The sequence below is a fragment of the Rhyacophila brunnea genome, unplaced genomic scaffold (genome assembly GCF_057557595.1).
Source record: "Rhyacophila brunnea isolate RB1 unplaced genomic scaffold, BYU_Rbru_1.0 scaffold_18, whole genome shotgun sequence".
In the NCBI taxonomy this organism is placed as follows: Eukaryota; Metazoa; Arthropoda; class Insecta; order Trichoptera; family Rhyacophilidae; genus Rhyacophila; species Rhyacophila brunnea.
In genome coordinates this window covers 31885029-31906353 of record NW_028232837.1, presented here as the reverse complement: position 1 = coordinate 31906353, position 21325 = coordinate 31885029, and the positions used below count along the sequence as shown (strand labels likewise).

General features: G+C 30.6%; 1 protein-coding gene across 1 annotated transcript in view; it reads right to left on the bottom strand.

Annotated features, from left to right (window-relative positions):
• Nucleotides 1–21325, bottom strand: part of LOC147073441 (uncharacterized) — a 96453-nt gene that overhangs the window by 8544 nt on the left and 66584 nt on the right. The window contains exon 3 of the mRNA XM_085945332.1: nt 1501–1677. Within this exon, the coding sequence (XP_085801458.1) occupies nt 1501–1677 (177 nt within the window). The remainder of the gene's footprint in view (nt 1–1500; nt 1678–21325) is intronic.

The window sequence follows — 21325 nt, the reverse complement described above, 5'->3', positions numbered from 1 at the left end:
ACAAAGACTCTATACAAAGCGATTGTTTAAAGCCTGGGTAACTCTCTATAATAAAAATAAATTTTAATTGTCTATTAACGTATTTTAATAATAACTTATTTATTTTATATTCTACAAAAAAATATAAACTGCCAACGACATAATTCTGTCTGTAGGTATGTATTTCAAATTGATTGCCGACTCGGTCAGCCAGAAGGCACATAGCAATTTCACTAATACGTAACGAGCTACAACATAGTCTAACAGGCGGCTCTCGTGGTGCAAGGCGCTGTTTCCGGTGAGGACACAATATTTATGTAATTTTCTCAAATCCTGGGTGTTTGTGATTGTTCAAAATGACTAACAACCACCTTGTACGAAAAATCGAGGTCATGGTTATTAATAATTCTAAAAAAAACACAATCTACCAAACTCTTAAACCAATTTGATACACTTCACGCATACAACGCATACAAACAATTTCACATGTATTGTAAAAAAAAACCACGCACATAATGTCAAAACCTGAGGCTATTGGTGTAAAATCCAGACTTGTTTACAGTGACGTATTTTTGCAAAACCATCCCTTCGACAAAACGTTGAACTATATTACATGTATATCTTTATTAGTGTATGTTGTCTTTTTTGTGAAATATTTATTATAAGAAGGTAACATATAATAGTATATTTTGTTCAGTAAATTACTGAAGGTGAAAAAAAATTCACGTAAATATTATGACTGCCCTAGAACTTTCTTTCAGTTACCCACCACAGCCTACCAACACCTCAACATGCATCCTTTTCCCCTGAGATATAAAATATCTTAAATAAAATATCATTCAATAATACAGGTTTTTAAATAAAATATTCAAAAAAAATCAAATCCACAAGCAGAGTAAATGAGAAGTGAGAAGCGATTTAAAAGCCAAACAAATAAATAAATATAACATAATAAATTATTATAATATACGTGAAATATAAAAAAATCTAAATACAAATAAAGCTAAACCTTATGTGCATTGTGCAAATAAAAAACACATTAAAATAAATTTCGATATTTGGTCGACCAATACCATCCATAATGCGTTGAACGAATTTTCGCTCTAAGAGCATTTATTTTAATTTATGATTTTTAAACGAAAAATGCAATATATTTTGTTATGTAGGTACGGCCTCTATTGATTGGTTATATTATGAAACCTCCGCAAGAGACGGCCAATCCATGGAATCGTCGCTATCCGGTTTGTAGAATTAATATTTTTTCTTAAATCTTCTCCATTGCTTGTGCGCGTAGAATCTCGTTGGCATCTTCAGTGTCTTCGATCTTGCGTTGAAAGCCTTCTTAAGTGGCATAATAGAATATTTTCTGCATATTATTTATCTTCCTCGCACTAAAAAAAGCATAATTCTGTTTCCAAAATCTTGCGTGTAGAAAATTCTTTGGGCTCTTCATGATTTCTCTTTCTGTAAAGGGTCTTTCTAAGTCTACAAGAAGTCCTACGTAATGATTGTCTGCTGTACCTTGGTCTCGTATGCTGGGAGTACAACTTGTCGAGGGAATGCAGCTGAAGTAGTCTGACGGCTCTCGCGAGGTTGGGGGACTCTCCTCCCGCATCGTCATCCTCGTCACCAATTTCTGGCTCCTTCTCTCCAAGATCCTGGGGCGCTGGTGCTCTTTGTACTTCGCTCCGTGTAAGCCTGGTACAATACCACCAGGTAATGAGTAGGCGAAATGACTCCGTTAAAAACATCCGTTTTATCGGAATGTATGGATTTGTTACATTTATATAGAGATAGACTAAATGGGCCGATTGGCAAAAGAAATGTATAAATACACAATATGGATATTCCATCATAATTAAATATTAAAATAATTATTATATGGACCCGTGTGTGACAAAAACTACTGGGTATAATAACAGTAAATATCCAATTGATTGGGCAAATAATAGTAAACAACTGTTTTTCATAAAAGAGTCCGTTCATTTAGCATCTACTATGTATTGGCCCAATTTCTTCCGCTTTGGAGTAAAACGGTAGTTTACTGTCTTTCGTCAAATGCAATTTTTGAAGTTATACTTCTTTTGTGGCGTTTGGCAAAGAGTGTAATTGAGACGTCAAGAAAGTGCGCGACAGTACGAAGTTAGCTTCGAATCAGTCAGCTGTATACAAACGCAAGTTTGATAGTATAATTATTGTTCCGTTACCTAGGCAACGAATTTATTATTGTCAGCCATTTGCAATTCCTTACCTAAACAAGCAATTAAACGTCAGCGTGACAGTTGTTACTTTAAAAATAAAAACAACGAGGAATAATTATATAATTTCGTAATAATATATAAGTTAAAGTGTATAGAAATAAACCAACGGCACTTTTTCTTGAGTGTGTAATTTAACAAGATAATTAAGAGCTAGTCGAAGAATGTAGGTTATCACAAGTTTTGTTTTTGTTTTGTTACGCCAAAGAAGTATTACTTCTCGCGTACATAAGTACACACACCGATTTTTTTAAATGCATGCAGCCGATGTTCATATCACATAATGCATAACAAAATGACAGGTGTTTAATGAATACGTATTGTAACACCCACGATGGCCGCGCGGCTTATACGTCGGCCTATCGCATGGTGAGTACCAGGCTCGAATTCTGAGTCTAGCAAGTACACACTATATTGTTTTTCAATTTGTTTATGAATCAGAGTATGGACCTAATAGGTTGAGCAATTAGCTGACATCCATTTATAGTAAAAAACAAAATCTGTCAATATAAACATTCACTCTGTGGAGGCCCATAATTTGATCTTATTAGGATCGGACATGATCGAAAAAAAAATTTAACTGATATCAAGTAAACACCAATGAATGTCATTCATTCGTATTCGACCATGTAAAATTTTATTGAATACCGATTATCTACGCAAACACGAAAGACTAGCAATGAAGAAAATATTTTTTTTTTCATACTGTATCCATTCCACCGAATGTTACTTTAAAAAATAGGGAGAAATTGGAATTTAAGAAGTGACGTTTCCGTATTATGTATTGTTTTGCTACTACTAATTATGCATATGGTTCATAATTAGTTAGTTTTACATGACTTCGACATCTTTGCATTGGGTCTTAATCCTATAATAAGATGCTTGTTACATGTTATACATAATGCCCACCTGTTCATATATTTATTTATCTCGCGAATGTCAAGGTAAAACAAAATCTTCGATAATAATTTTCCAGAAATACGATTAAATCAATTGACCTCGTATAATTGCTATGGCTTAGTATATTGTCAATCGACAAGTCCAATCATTCACAATGAATCCCATAGGTACAAAGAGTATTCCCAGATTTTTTTGACAGTGGCGGAAACTGCCTGTTGAATGGAAGTAAACGAATATAACATTATAACACACGACAAGAATAACGATATACTCAGAATAATGGGTGTGTTATAAATATTATGAAAAAAGATACTAAAAAAGATTCAGTTTTGCTATACGATGTTAAAATTGATTCCTAGAGCATCTTATACGATGGATGAAACTTTGCATTCCACGCACAACTTTCTCTATATTGAAAAGATTTTACATCAAAAGACGCGTTATTTAACAATTCTTCAGATAAGTTATTAGGATTATTAATGTATTAGATCGCGATGACGTCCTAGGGTCGTATGCATGAGATTCTGAAATACTTTATAGGCTAAATACTGCTCATTTGTATGCATAAGTGCAAATGTAATCTGTTGGTTAGCGACATCACGATGTGACGTCATAATGTGTCATGGCGTCCATATAATGGCAAACTTATAAAATTTCATTCCCCGATCATTAATTAAAAATTTTGAAATTGTAAATGTGTCTGAAAGTATGCGAACGGTACCATATAAATTTAATAATCATAAACGAATAATTATTATGAAGTTTAAATAATTTATCAGTTATTTTATCACATTTATTTTATAATTCTACTGTACGAAAGGATAAAGTATTCCCGGTAAATATTTCCATTTGATGGCAATACATAGTTATATTATGACTAACTTCACTTCAATCACTTACATTATGAGATGTCAAAACCGAATAAAAAATGACCGAATTGAAAATGTATTTAGTTTAGAATGTAATGTAATGATCTTTGTATAATATTATACAGATACAGCAGAAGGTACTTATCTTTGCGGTCGTTTAGCGGAGGTATTTTATCGTAATCTTACGTAAATCTATCTTATCCTACTATCTATCTATCTATCTATCTATCTACTACCCTACTATCTATCTAGATTATAGACTATGGATCAAAATTATACGTATTTTGTAAACAGCACGACTAGGGACTGTTTTTAAAGTTTGCAAATGTTTTACAGAGTCTACAAAATGAACGAGGGCCTCAAGCAAACGTTTGTTGTAATGAATGCATTATTAAAATGACATTTGAAAGTGACAGATGAAGCAGCCATGTTGAATGACGTGTGACGTCAGATTGCTTACGTCACAAACAGTGCTGTACGCTATGTGGTGGAAAATTGGTTAAATAGCTTATAAAGAATTTGGGAATCTCATACATACGGCCTTTATCCTAAAGCGACTAAATTAACGGCAACACCACCTTAATCATCAGTAATGATGCAAAGGCTTTGAAGAGGTGATTTACATATAGCATACATAATTCTGAAAACACTTCTGAGAAAATATATTATAACCAATAGAAAAAAAAATGAAAAAAGTACGACACCCGCAGGAATCTAACTTGCATCTTTAGGGTATCGCGCCCATGCACATAGACCACTTTAATTACTAACCGACGTCTATAGTTAGTTTTTTGTAATCTTATTGTATTTTCTATGTCATTGCTTCAGATCCAGGAAACTATTATAGGACACAATCTCAGCAGTGGCACAATTCTGTCTGTGCCCTCCAAGAAATAAGCAGTGCACTTTTAAATATCTCCAGTACAGTAATTCTGAGCAAGATTGATGAAATTACGATCAAATATAACTTTACACTGCACATTTACTAATTATTAGATATTTCTAGAGAGACTACATACAATATTTTTCGTTACTAGGTAGAACAAAATGTGGGAGTGGAGTTTATGATTTGTCAGACATGGGAGTCAACCTCTACTTATTGTTTCTACAGGGTTATTCTAACATATCACTAAACTCTAAAAGTACATACCCGCAGGTAGAGTTGGGTTTCGGTAATTTCCCGACGGGAATTCTCGAGAAATTTTTGCGATTTTCCATCCCGAATCTCGAGCATTGAAATTTTTAATATTTCAGGAAATCTCGGATCTCGAGAATCTTTTCTCGGGATTCGGGATTTCTTTATTATCATTGAAAAAACGCTTTCCTATATGAAAAAAGTGAACAGAAAACACAAAACGCTCAAAGACTGATCGGGGGCATTTAACAAATATAAGCCAATGTCGACTCAAAATGAGCGCAATTTTCGCAACATCAAAGAATTTTATGTCCCAAAAGCGTACGCAATTGACAGACGCAGCGATTGGCAGTCTGTGTTTTTTGAAATTCTATTTTAATAGGTAATATTTTGAATTATTTTTGTTTTCCTACTTCTATTTTGTTTGTCTTCTTACATAAATAAAAAAAATCATATTTTTTTGGAATTTGTCTGTTTTTACACTGATTTTAGGATTTTTTCAGGTTTTTTTAAAATTCCCCGATATCTCGAGAATTCTCGAGAATTCTTTTCTGGAAATCCCGAATCTCGAGAATTAAAAAATTCATCATTTCGGGAAATCCCGAATCTCGAGATTGAGATTTACTCGGGAAATACCCAACTCTACCCGCAGGAATCTAACCTGCATCTACTCTCGGGTATCGCACCCACGCACATAGTCCACTTTTAATGAATGTTCAATAATCAGAATGTTACATTCTTAAATCTTAAAAATAGTTTATTTAAAATTCACATATTATGAATTATTATTGTCTATGTAGCTCATAAAGACTGCGATGCACAACGTGAATACTTTTCATTACAATATTTTAATTATTATTAATACTATGTACGTAACACTTTTACTAGTGTTATACTGGGAAAAAAATATTTCATGAGTCTTAAATACGTAGGTAACTATTTTAATCAAAATAGCATTGACAACTTTCCTGTTTCTCTTTAAAAACAAAGGTTTTAATTGTCAGTCTATTCACACAGAAGAAAGGATATCGGAAAATACTTAGTAGTAATAAAATAAACGCGCGTGTATTGACTTCTTTCGAGGATTATACCAACATACAAATAAAGATGCGGCACTCGTTAATATATTTTGATGATTTTACTGTAGAAATTTTTACACTATTACTTGTAATACAAACGAACTATTAGGTAGGTAAGTATATATTTTTTTTATATATATGAATGTTAGTATGATGTTTGGTCATGGAGTTTGAAGGCAAGACAAGACAATCGATGAATTTAAAATGTGGTGCTAGCTACATTTTAAATTCATCTGTCACTTAGATACTTAAAACAATTACAAGATAAAAAAACTTTTTATATACCAAGTTTTTAATTTTTCTGTTGAAACATACAAACTTAACAATTCTATGTATTAATAAATACATTTTTTTGTACTTGATAGAAATACTGAATACATATAGAATACTGAAATGTCATTTTGACAATATTACTTTTAACGATTTTTTTCCGAAACATACAAAACAGAATTAGCTGAAAATGAATTCAATTCTGCTTAAAGATGGCCAAAAGTATTAAAATAATGCGCTGTTGTCGTGTTCTGATATATTCTAAAAGTTTCAAATGTCTAGTTAGTCGGGAAGTTAGTTAAAAATCTTCAATCGTCCAATACAAATCTTGAACAAACAAAAAAAGAATTGTACTGTACACACAAGAAAAAATCTGTACCGGACAAACAAAAATACGAGCTAATAAAAACGTTGTAATAAAGGAGCGGCTGTCAACATTATGTCCAAGTTCAGTTGCAAATTGAAAATTGTCTCGACTGGGATATAATCATAAATCAAAACTGGGTGCAATATTGCATCTTAATTCCGTGTATATAGGCAATGATATGACGGTACAGTGACGTCAAGCAACTAGCCAAATAATAACGTGCAACATTCTAGTATCATACCTTGACGTCAATTGTTTTTTTTTTCAAACTAAAATGTCGCTTTCGAGCTGTGTGCGGAGGTAAATTAAATTACACGCGTTTTGTGAAAACCAACAAAATCACATCGACATATTCGAAGTGTTGCTGTCGAAACAAATTTAGATGTGCGATCCGGCTAAGAATTTTTTTTGAACAAATTACTTTTCATAAACTTGAGAATTTGATGAAAATGATGATTTTTAGTAGTCTTCAGTGAAAGCGAAGTATAGAAAGAACGTAAGTATGCATAGGCGATTAAATTAATGAATTTTCAATGTACAGTGAGTGGTTAAGACTCTAGTTTTTCTTTCATAGAAGATGGCTGCAATTTGAAGTTATCACTTTCGTCAACCATTAGGTAACGATCGATAAGCACAACAGGAAACGAGGAGCAATTCTTACAATAGTGCAGAAGCAAGAAGTATTTAAATAATAATATTACAGAAATACAAAGGCTAGAAAAATTACAAATATGTAGGTATTATGACCTCATATGGGAAGCCCGAGCTTAGGTATTAGACGAAGTTAACTTTTAAAAGTAAAAGCTAAGTAAAAGTAGTTACTAAGTAAAAGTTAACTTTTTCTTGGTCAACTTAGGCCGAACGAAGCTTGAGCATATTCCGATAAACCAATAATTTAAATTAAATCTAAATGGCGGAACTAAAATAAGTATTTGTGATAATTTTCAATTATATAAAATAAATAAATCAAATAAGAAATAATAACTAGATAAAAAGAACTTTTTATATACAACGTTTTTAAATTTTCTATTGAATCATATAAACTTGACTTGACTAGCTTAAACGATCGAAAAAAATTGTACTTGATAGAAATAATACTGAAATATCATATTGATTTCCATAGTAACGCACGTATATATTAATAATTTAGTTGCTAGGACCCCAGATCCTTAGCAACCAATAATGGTGTCAAAATAACTTTTCATACAAAACAGAATTAACTGAAAATGAATTCAATTCTACTTAAAGATGACTAAAAGCATTAAAAAAATGCATTGGCATTGTATTCTGATATATTCTAAAATTTTCAAATGTCTAGCTAGTCGGGAAATTAGTTAAAAATCGATTGCAAGATTTGTACCGGACAAAGAACCACTGAACAAATAAGGATATGAGCTAAGAAAAACGTTGTAATAAAAATATAAAATATATAATAAATTCTTAAATTTTACTGTAAATTAATCTTATTAATATACACATCCTATCCATATAAAAGTTTCTAGCGTATTAGCGTTGAAAGGCGGTATGGAGTTTAGTACAAGGTGTGAACAGTTTAAAAATAAAGATGTTATTTTGTCGCAATATGAAGCCAAGCGTCACCGAATAACAGGATGTTACCAGTGTAGCGGAATTGTTTTTCCCCCATTCAATTCTATCACGAGGCAAGAACCTTCGCATCGATGTAAAAATTTCGCGAATCGAATCGAATATTGTCATGGCAATAAATATCGTATTAGATATTATTATATTTTTTTTAACAACGTGATCAGTGACGTCCCGTGGGGGTAGGCAGATTTAGTGTCACTTGGGGGGTGGCAGTTACCCAAAGTGCGGCAAATTGAGGAGAATCATTAGATAGATATTATATAAATACGAGCACTGGTTGGAAACAAAATGTATTAATTAGGTACCTACAATAAAAGTTTTCAGATGATTTTTTTGTCGAGTTTGCGATGTCTAGTATACTTCCGCTGTCTTTGAACGTCACGTTCTTGGTAAACAGCAATGACACGAGCATACTTAATTTTCAAATTGATCCAAATATGTTTTCCAGTCACTCGCGAGTTTTGGAAGTTGTTAAGTATATTTTTTAATGTACTTAAGTACCTATCTGAAAATGTAGACTCGCAATATTGTCTATTGAAGCAGATATGGCATTTAAATTAGATTTAGTGGTATATATCTTGTTAGTAATGTATCCATAAAACAAATTTCTAAGATATTGGAGTCATGGATGATAAAAAGTACTGTATAAAAAAATGTGTCGGCATTTTGGCACTGCTTAGGGACGGTATTTTGTCTAGGAACATCACCGAACGTCATACATAGTAACACCGTTTTAATCATCATAATCAGAATTTCAACTGCTGAATCTGTAAACCAGCTAACTGCACTTTTGACCAAAAATGAGATTTTGATGGCATTTTATTATAAAGAATGTTTTCTCTGCTCACACAAAATTTCAAATTCCGAAACTATCATAAATGGAACAACTCCGCTCTTTATATAAAATTTCCTTTTAAATAAAAGGGAATCTTAAATAGTGTATTAATTCATATTGCAGAGCTTATTTGTAAAAACATTTTTTTCCAAGTGTATTTTTGGAATTGTTAAATTCCGTTCGATGGAGTTAGCCAGTTTGCAGATTAGGCAGTCAATGTTAGCTTTCTTATTCGTATTGGGTCTTCAACTTTTATTGGATGTCACTCCAAAAGTTAACAAAGGCCACGGTATTGACATTGCATATTGTGTATTCCATACTTTAAATTTCAGTGCCCTTGTAGACTTGATTATCAAAAATCCCCCATTTGACTATATTATTACGAATACTGTCTCCCATAGCTCTCAGCTTATTGTTCATCCATGTTCAATACTCGCGACTTGCCCCAGGTGGGAGATGCTCTCTTCATTTTACCGAACCTTTGAAAGCCTCGGAGGCCAGACTCCCACAACCAGCTAATCTTTACCCAACGGGAACGTTATTACTAACAAGGCGCTACAAGTGTTGAGCTTTGTCTTGCATACTTCTAGGGTATTTTTGGATAGATACGATATTAAAATCTCTTTATAATGCATTAGTTTGAAGCAAACTTTAGAACAGGTCGATTGTTCGAGTCCAATATCTGTTTAAGTACGGCCATTTGGTACCTAATAGATCATAGTATTTCAAACTTTTTTTTTACTCTCTCCCCATTTTTAAAAAATATTTTTATTCAGCACAAGCCGGGAACCTTACATGTTTCGTCATTTCCTAAATATTAACAAAATTTCCGTAAAATTACCCAATTTACAACTTATTAATGCAACAGTGAATATTTCTTTTTATTAAGAATAGGTAATTACGAGTATTTAATGATTATTTCTATACAGAATTCAAAATATCTTTAAAATACCAAAACCACTGGATTATTTAAAAAAAAAAAAAAGTAAAGATACTTTAAAAACCATTAAAAATACTTTAGATAATTCCAATAATACCTACTTTTATCTAGGACAATAATAATAATTGTCTATTGACAGAGATCACACTAGAACGCGTTTAGGCGCCTAATGCGACAATTACATTGAGCTACTTTACGAGCTGTTTGTTGGCGAATTTAAAAGCGGGCAATTCATCTACTGCGATTATGATGATGACACACAAAACTTTTCATTCGCTGAGAAGCCAACAAGCTAGCGACTATTTTGACAGAACGCGGTTCGTTTTTTACCAGGAGGTCACTACTACGCTCTACTTTGCAGACACAGTAGGCCCACACGCCGGCATGTAGCGTGCAAAGTTGACCGGCTTTCAACTTTTCTCGGTAGATTTTTTACAATCTGCTTGTTAGCTTGTTCGATGATGACACTGGGCAACTTTACGGGCAGATTGTAAATTTGCCAACAAGCAGCTCATAAAGTAGCTCAATATCATTGACGCATTAATAGTATCTAAATGTATTCAACCAATGTATATTAATGAGTACTTACGGATACATATTATGAAATATGGACCTTTTACAGAAGATAAATCGAAAAACTCAAAGTAGCGTAACATGACATAGAAAGGCGCACGCGAATATAACGCAAAAAGACCACAAATTAAACCAATAAATAAAAAGACAGGCAAGACTTCACAATAATTGTTTAAAAGATACTAGATAAGCCACCCTAAACTCCCTGGATTATTAAACTCAGCAAGTATATGGTGACCGTATCAGCAAAAAACTGGAAACTGAGAAGAGTGTATCAACCCTGACTGATGATGACGATATTGCTATTTTCAAATTTCACCTAACGTCATGCTACTGAATATTGGCAAGCAAATTAATCTCATATTGAACACTAATTTAACGATTAGAATGACATTGTAGAGATAGTAATATTTACTAAACACTACTGTTTTGATCGGAGATACTATGATTTATTTTGCCTATCTTGCTTACCATAATGTTATTATTTATTATTTCCGATAAGGATTTGCAGTTTGCCTACTATTGCGCAAACGTGCGTTATATTTAAAAATTACTAACACAAAATTCAAACGCCTGCTTCTAATTCGTAATGAGTTATAGATTGTTTTATAATATTATGAACAGTATTGTTTTTATATTACTATACACCCACGATGGCTGCGCGGCTTAAGGGGGAGAGGCATACCAGCAGAGAACCTAGCGGAAAAATACGAAGCTTGCAATTTGAGATTTTTTTTTGATAATTTACAATTTCAACTGTATTAATTAATAAATATGCATCTGAAAACATTAAAAAGATTTTAATTTTTTTTTTAATTTAAAGATAAACTTACAACTGTAAAAAAATGTAATAAAATGTGAATTCGTTGCAGGGTCACATCTTATTATTACATTATATTTTATGGTAATATTTATTATAAAAATTTAGTTTATTAAGTTTTCAATTTTTTGTCGTTTTCATTTTTGACTAATTCGTCGTTTTAATATTTTTTATATTTATTTAAAAAAAAAACATCGATTTTTATAAAAATATAAATGTGTATAATTTGAAATCCTTCAAGCTTCGTATTTTTCCGCTATGTTCTCTGTTGGCATGCCTCTCCCCTTATGCGTTGGACTATAGCATTTGGGTCCCAGGTTCGAATCCTGGGTCTGGCCAGTACACATATCGTTTTTCAATTTGTATATGAGTCAGAGTATTGACCTAATAGATTGAGCAAGTGGCTGACATCCATTTCTCGTAAAAACAAGCTCTGTCAATACAAAGCTCCTCTCTGTGGAGGCCCATAATATGATCTTATTCGGATCGGACATGGTAAAAAAATACTGTAGTGCCTACTATCAATCAGAGGTTAGCATACTATACTTATGATCGATGGCTCATGCGTTCGAATACTGCGACGAGCAAAATTTTCATATTTTTGTCAAGAGTCACAACGTAAATTCATCTAAGTCGGCTTAATGACACCGTATATCGTGGCGTAATGAACGTTAGGCGCTCTTCAATATTGTGCTCAGAGTGTCTCAGGTGTAATTTCTCAAGATCTTGGCTGGCGTGGTACACTAGAGTGTGCATGAATCTTATTTTGATATTATATATTACGGTCAATCCTCAATGAGAAAATACCTTCTCGGTTGCTGTAAAATACGGCAAACTTTTAGATATCAACTCGCATTGGTCGACCGGCCCAATTGAGGGTCGAATTGATTTGAAAAGTTCTTCCCTTTCAACAGATATTTGGCTACATCCTCAGGGGATGTGATCGGCATCCTGCAATTATCTACCCTAGCAATATTATTGATAAATCCTAACACATAGCTTACCACACTCTACTCGAATGAGCCCATATTGTCAGTGAGATACCATTATTAAAAATACATTATTATCAAAATCCTTAGACACATAACAATATATTAGAAAAATCTGGTTTTACCTTACCATTATTTATCTTATGTTTAGTTACTTTAAATGGCAGACCCATTTATATACGATAAGCAAGTCACGCATATAAAAAATTCAATTGGGAAGCCGGAAGGTACGTAAACGAAGACCTAGTTGATATTTCAGAAGAAGGAAAGATCGTATTGATGTTGAATTTAAAGATCTTTTAAGTGCAAAATATGAGGGAAGTAGCTTTTGACATATCTGTATGGAAGCCGACACTCACGTCATATGGGTTGAAGAAGAGAAAAAGAAGATGATCTTCAATTAATATAATATTACTTTAAAAAACATTACGATAAAATTATATTGAATATATTATATATTATGTCTACCTACTATATAACGTGGTTTATTTAATTAATACAATGTCTTTTCACCAAGAATTGCTAAATACGTATGTGAAAATCAATAAGATATGTTTGATTTTCTAAAAAATATACATGAACACACATTTTCATCGTTAGTTAGTTAATTGTATAATATAGGTGATTTTATATAACTGTTAAGTGAAGTCATATTTTAACAGAATCTGACGTCGTTAATATGCTTATATGACATGAATTGAAATAAAAATATTTGATTAATTAATTTCAATGACGATAAAAAAATAAATTGTGATTGCTTAAATTTTATCAATGAGGGGAATTAAAAGTGAATTTCAACTTTTGGTAAAACAGGATAAGTACTCATTTAAAACAGTAAAGTTATCCTTAAGAACACTAAATAGTACAGATAAAATACATCTTTATTTCGAAACACAATCTCGGCATAGCAGTTATTATTTAAGTTTTTAAGTAATATTTTTTTAATCAATAGAAAGACAGCTGATAAAATATTCATCATAACAATATTCTACCAATTAGTTATGAGAATTATAACAAATTTACAAGTTTTATCAATCAGGATGCAAACTATTTGATAATATTTTGATTAGAAATAATTTGAAAATATTATATAAAATTATTGTATACTTAAGGCTATACCTCAACTGGGGCATGGTCTAAAACGATTGTGACAACGCGACAGGAAGATTTTGCAAACGACGCTTGCAGAACAAAACATAATTCGTCATAAAAATTCAACATGCGTCCATTTAATATTCTGTTTGCGGTTCTATTATTAACAATAATAATATATTCATTGACATGTTTTCTTTTTCAAGTAAATGGGTAACGTTTTTTAGTCATCTTTACACAATTTAAGAATTAATACCCTCGTTGCCATCACGAAACAATTTGACGTGTTTACAACTCGACTTTCGCTCTCCGATTGCACAAAATTTCGTCGCACCTATAGTTGAAAATTATTTAACATTTCACTGCTCTTAAGTGATTGTTGGTTGGCAGAAATTTTATATATTTATATTTACTTGAAAAAATGATATTTTGGTGGGAAGATGAAGGTAAACTAGCTATCATTTTTATACCGATATTAATAAAATACGTGTTCGTCCAACTCACTTAAAAAATAAAAATCATGCTTTCAAAAACTTTCTTAAAAATATATATTATAATAAAGCTCTTTGACATTCAAACCTAAAGCTTTTCCAAGTACATCCATAGAGATATAAATTATTTTATATTCAAAAATTAATGTGAACTCTTCTAAAACAATCGTAGTCATCATTAAAGACTGTATTTAATAAGGTATTGACATTCTTCAATATTTATACAAACGAATTATTTAGTACTGAGTTTCTTGGAGCTTTATTGATAGCCAGAATAAATTTACCCTTGTGATGAAAAGTATAATTTCCCTCTTAATTAATATTTATAAGAAAAATATAATTTTATGATAAAATTACTGACAGCATTCGGCCTTTTGCAGTCCATATTCCTATATTTCGGAGACAAATCAACAACAAAATGTTGTTATCGTAGCAAACTAAGTGTGAAATATATCATACCTACTAAAAACTACTAAACGACTGCATTTTGTAGTTTCCAGGGTTTCTATATTCTGTGAAATACTGGTATTCCGTCAAACGTGAATAGTTGTCCTGCGAATTTATTAGAAGAGTATCCCAGTGTGTCAAAACAAGCTAGTACTGTTTAACTTCCATTTTTTATATGACATATTTATGCAAAGCAGGGTTTTCTTATGGTGCTGCATTGAAGTCAAAGTCCAGGAACAGGCTGTCATGTCACACCAGATATAAGAATTCAACAAGATTTTGCAATTCAAGGATTCAAAATAGTCGATGTCATTTAAAATTTCATTAACTTAAATTTTTAATACAATTATTGTCCTTTCTCATTTAAAAATAATTACAAGATAAAAACAACTTTTTATAATATACAACGTTATTAAATTCTGTTGAACCATATAAACTTGACTAGACTAACTTTAACGATCTAAAAAAACTGTACTTGATATTTCATATTGATTTCCATAGTAACGCACGTATATATTAATAATTTAGTTGCTAGGACCCCAAGCCCCTAACAACCAATAATGGTGTCAAAATAACTTTTCATACAAAACAGAATTAACTGAAAATTAATTCAATCCTACTTAAAGATGGCTAAAAGTATTAAAATAATGCATTGGCATCGTGATATGATATATTCTAAAAGTTTCAAATGTCTAACTAGTCGGAAAGTTAGTTAAAAATCGATTGTAAGATTTGTACCGGACAAAGAAGCACCGGAAAAATAAGAATACGAGCTAAGAAAAACGTTGTAATAAATAAATATTGTTTTAATACTATCGACCGATGATACTGATGGAATTTAAATTTAAATTCATGTGTATTTTAGTTTTTACTATTCCATTTGAGTCGTTTTTGGTGACCCAGAATTTGCCTTTCGGCATCGTGCCTGAAGATGTCATGTTCATTAAAAATTAAACAAAGATTGAGTATGCATTATTTAACTACCTACCCTGCAAAATAAACAAGGAATACCATTTTAATTTCAGAATTTACGAAGTATTCTATCGCAGAAAATGTTTGCAAAACTCTAGTCTGCACGGATCTACAATATGGTAGTATCGACAACATGATACGATTCACGTGAGAAAATACTTTGCATTCAATATACTATTATTACACTAATGTATTTATTAATGCAGATAACTAGAATGTTATCTAATCATAGTGTAGCAATTACTACACATTATGTACATACTTACCTGCTAAGTGTAATAGTGTATTGATAATATTAAGCATTTTGTCTTGTCGAATTAGCAAAACGTTTTCAGAGATTATGTTGAATTACCACTTCAACAAAAATGCAATTTATTTTGACCCAATGCAAACAAGTTGGCAATCTGTAAGTATGTAGCTTATATTGTTTTTATATTATTATGCATACATTAGACATACATTATGTAGTTATCAGTAGTATCTACATATTACCGATAACTAAGTAACATGTCAATGTTTTATGTTGTTTTTTTTTTATAATGTATATAGAAATCTCATACAGACGTAATTTAATGTAAAAATCAATTCAATACTATTGTTTTTACTTATAAGGCGTAATAAAGGACGATTCAATTTTCTTACTGTCTTGTGATTTTGACACATACCGTTTTTTTTCTTTAGCATCTGTTACTCAATCAATCAAATATTTCAATCAATCAATTATTATTGTATCAAACCACTTTTATTCTGTTTGATTTTGTAGGCTTTATTAATAATATAGTAATATTTATAAAAATCTGACAATCTGATTATGTACATAATATTTTTTTTGCTAGTGTTACGTGATATGAATTGATTTAAAGTCGAATATATTATTTTAATTTAATTTAAAAAATATTTACATACCTCTTACTTTTAAAAAGCTGTATTTGTTACTTACAGTATGCATTTATTCTCGGTACTTTCTGAAAGATTATAGAATTAGAATACTTTCTTACTTTTTACTTTGAAGGAAATCCAAAGTAGTAAAAAATTATCAGACATAGATTGTTGGCTGTTTTAACAGTCAAAATAATTAATTCATTTGTATGAATGAAAGATAGCTTCAACCATGTAAAGAATTAATTTCATAATAAGCTTGGTTTAAATAAACTGTTTCACCTACAACACTGGGTATTAATTTAAAAAGAGGTGTTCAGAAGTTCACAAATAAGAGTGTCAAATTTTCAATCTGAGTTAATTTATTAAGAATATAAGTAAGTTATTATGTAAACAAGTTTGGTAATTCCGAGAAAAAAATGTTTAAAATGCTTTTTGTAGTTTGAGAACTTTAATGGTTTTCGAAAAACAGAAAAATTAAACTGAAATTTTCAAATATTATAATGTTTACAAAAAAATGTAATTAACCTTGTAGTGGTGATGATTGGTGGTGCGAATGCTGTCATTTAAAAAAAAGTTATTAAGTATACAAATAATGTTAACATGGTTTTTTTTTTAATTTCACCAGAGTTTGTGTTCTAGTATATTCGCCGAATATTGATAATAGTATCAGAAATGTTAATCATGTACGTATATAATGTAATATTTAATATCACAATGTTTTCATAATGTTAACATAAAAACACTATAATATAGAATAAAAATGATTATTATTCAACGAATCACTTAAAGCAACCACCTAGGTAATATTGTAAATGGTACAGGTAAATATATATGTCGGTCTTCTTTGATGATAACTTTGAATGAAATCAGGTGATCACTTATGATAACGGAACATAGCTCTTTATAAATTTATTACAAATATAATATTATGGTGATTCGCTGAAGTTATGTCGTAGGTGATTATATTATAATGAGTGACGTAAAGGCTTTGATACCGTAAATTAGTCGAAATTTAAGAATTTGGGGTATCTCTTGGAGCTATGTCTGAATAATTTTATATTATCTTTTCTCATCGTCTTCCATCTTTGTGATATAGCCTACCCAAGGGAGTTACTTCTACGTCGTGGCTGTACCTTCATCTCCATACCATTTGGTACTCGCACATGGGTTCAAATACAGTTTTTAATCTTCTCGTATTTTTATACAAATAAATATAATACACCCATGATGGCCGCGTGGCTTAAGCATCGGCCTATAACGTCGTGGATCCCAGGTTCGAATCCTGGGTCTGGTAAGTACACATATTGTTTTTTTTTAATTTGTGTCAATATGAGCCTAATAGGATGAGCAAGTGGCTGATATATATTTCCCGTAAAAACAAAACATGTTAATACAAACTTATACTCTGTGGATGCCCATATGATCTCATTAGGATCAGACATGGTCGAAAAAAAATATATAATTATTTACAAAAAATATTTCATTAAATATTCTTGCTAGAAGTTTATTTTCATTCGTCAATTTGACTTGTTCAATATCCAAAAAATTCTATCATTCACTAATAATTGATATAGAATCTGATCGTAGACACATTCAAAACTGTATTTTACAACGTTTTTCTTAGCTCGTATTCTTATTTTGTCTGGTGGTTCTTTGTCCGTTACAAATCTTGCAATCGATTTTTAACTAACTTCCCGCCTAGCTAGACATTTGAAACTTTTAGAATATATCAAAACACGATGCCAATGCATTTTTTTTAATACTTTTATCCATCTTTAAGTAGGATTGAATTCATTTTCAGTTAATTCTGTTTTGTATGAAAAGTTATTTTGACACCATTATTGGTTGTTAGGGGTTTGGGATCCTAGCAACAAAATTATTAATATATACGTGCGTTACTATGGAAATCAATATGAAATATCAAGTACAATTTTTTTAGATCGTTTAAGCTAGTCAAGTCAAGTTTATATGGTTCAACAGAATTTAATAACGTTGTATATTATAAAAAGTTGTTTTTATCTTGTAATTATTGTATTGTCAGCACGCAATTTTGAAGTAGATAGGTAAATAATTCATTACCTAATATACATTATATTTACGCTTTCAAATATTATTTATTAAATAACAGATTTCATGAGAATACGGTTTATTATTGACGTAATTCATCATTAAAATTTTGAGCAAAAACACTATTGATAATAATAATATGTAGAATTCTTAATAAAAAGTTATTATATTAAAACATAAACACGATAATCTGATTAACTAAAATTATACTGTTAAATTATTTCTTATCATTTGTTTGACAAAAAGTTTTCTCATAATATGCGACATACTTATGATATTTCGGAAAATAATAATATGACATTTCGGTTTTGTCGAATGATAAAATTCATATGCTTAATTATAATGAGCTTGACTTAAGATGTTTTATTTAAGTTGATATAAGACGTTTTTATCATAAATCAAACAGACAATATAAATGTCTACATTACTTGTTAATTTTCGTTATTTACTTATATACATTATAATGTCTCAATTTAACGATTTATCTGCAAAATAATTACAAGATAAAAAGAACTTTTTACATAAAACGTTTTTAAATTTTCTGTTGAATCATATAAACTTGACTTGACTAGTATAAACGATCAAAAAATTTGTACTTGATAGAAATACTGAATAAACATAGAATACTGAAATGTCATTTTGACATTTCATTTTGATTTCCATAGTAATGCACGTCTATATTAATAATTTAGTTGCTAGGACTACCCCCTTAGCAACCAATAATAGTCTTTTACTTTTCACGGATTTTTCTGAAATAACTTTCCATACAAAACAGAATTAACTGAAAATGAATTCAATTCTACTTAAAGATGGCTAAAAGTATTAAAAGAATGCATTGGCATCGTGTTCTGATATATTTTAAAAGTTTCAAATGTCTAGCTAGTCGGGAAGTTAGTTAAAAATCGATTGCAAGATTTGTACTGGATAAATAACCACCGGACAAACAAGAATACGAGCTAAGCAAAACGTGGTAAAATAAAATATAATGATTTATAACAATATTCTTCTTATCAATATTCTAAACATTAAAGATGGCTATAATATTATTCATAAATAGATTCATAGTGACGCTCTTATGCTCAAAAATCATACATAGTTTATTTTTAATTTCGAGTTACCTGCACGTTAGCAATATAAAACTTAAATGCTGCAAACTACTCAATATCAATCGGCCATACCTTGTGTTGCTGCATATACCCTAATACTAATAGACCGACCAATGAACAACCCCGGTTAGCTTACAAAATGTTAAAAATTATGTACGCGATAAATAAATTATCAAAAAAAAAAAACTATCGCATATTATTAAATTAAGTTAAAAAATAAAATATTTTACTATTAATAATAATTTGAATTAGTTTAATAGAAATAAGTTTATTACAGATTTCGTAGCTAAACTAAGTCAATTTAGTTTTTGAAGCTAGAAATTCCCAAAACGATGAGACCACTAGTCCACCAACTATAAAAATCAGTTTTATTTTTATTTTTTGACTTATGATATACTGGCTTTGTTATAAAAATATATAGAAACATATGTAAGAAATAAATCTTTACAGACACATCTCAAAACAATTAGATGCCATAAAAAATCTTTACTAGGACACAATACTTACAACTGTGAGGTAACAGTAGGTAGAAGCATATTTTACTTGACGTAAAAGTAATATGTTTTCATACAAACTTCTCAAAACAAATGGCTGAGCACACTTTTGGGTGATACATCAACGAGTTTACACCTTGGGCAGATGACACCCATAAGCAGGGGTAACTAACTATTTTAAAAAATAGCATATTATTTTCTTTTTTAACAAAACTAATCGTGTATGTATAATATATAAAGAAACAAACATGATTCTTATTTATTCAGCGAATAATTCATAAGATTTAAAAATAGAGGTGTTTTCAAAAATATGTATGTTCAATAATTCTTAAATCTTGTGAAATATTTGTTGAATAAAAAAATGGTTAATTAAAAATTATTGACAAGTTCAAGTAAGTTACAACAAAAAATCTTGAAAAAAATAATTCCTACGTTGATTTAAAATACAAAATTATTAACAGTACTAAAAGCCATTAGTTAAAATTTGTCGTAATTAAGTCTCCTTTAGCATTGTGTTTTTTTTTTTGCAAATTTCACAATTTCCTACAACTTGTTAAATCAGCTCTAAATTGGCGCCAATTGTTTTGAATGAGTTAACTTTTTCCATCGAGGAAAACTGAAAAAATATATTCAAGGTAAATTTATTTCAACCACAAAAATAAGTTTTCAATATCTGCCTCAAAACATATCAACTTTTAAAAGCAAAAACCACCATTGAGTAAAAGAAGCCAAATAAATCTTCCATTGTATTAGATGATTCCTCGTGTATTTTTTATTTATTTATAGCTAACATTGCAGGTTTGTCTTTTATTCGCATACGAAATAAAAGCAAAATGATTATTATACTTCATTCTCGTGGCATAACAAACAAAATACCGAATATTGTCAAAAGCCTGGCTGATATTCTGAAGCACTTGCATACCGGCCTTGTTCTTATATTTTCGTATGCGATAACTTTTCGCGGAAAATTAGGAAAATTAAATGCAAATACTTATTAAATTCAATTTCATCCGGTATTGGTTTCGTTCGTATGCGATTAAATTTATTCATTGAATCATCCAATCCAATCCAAAATATAGACAAATGTTTTTTTTTCTTTTTATTTTTGTTTGTCAGACAACTTTTATATCAAAGGTGTATTACAATATATTCACC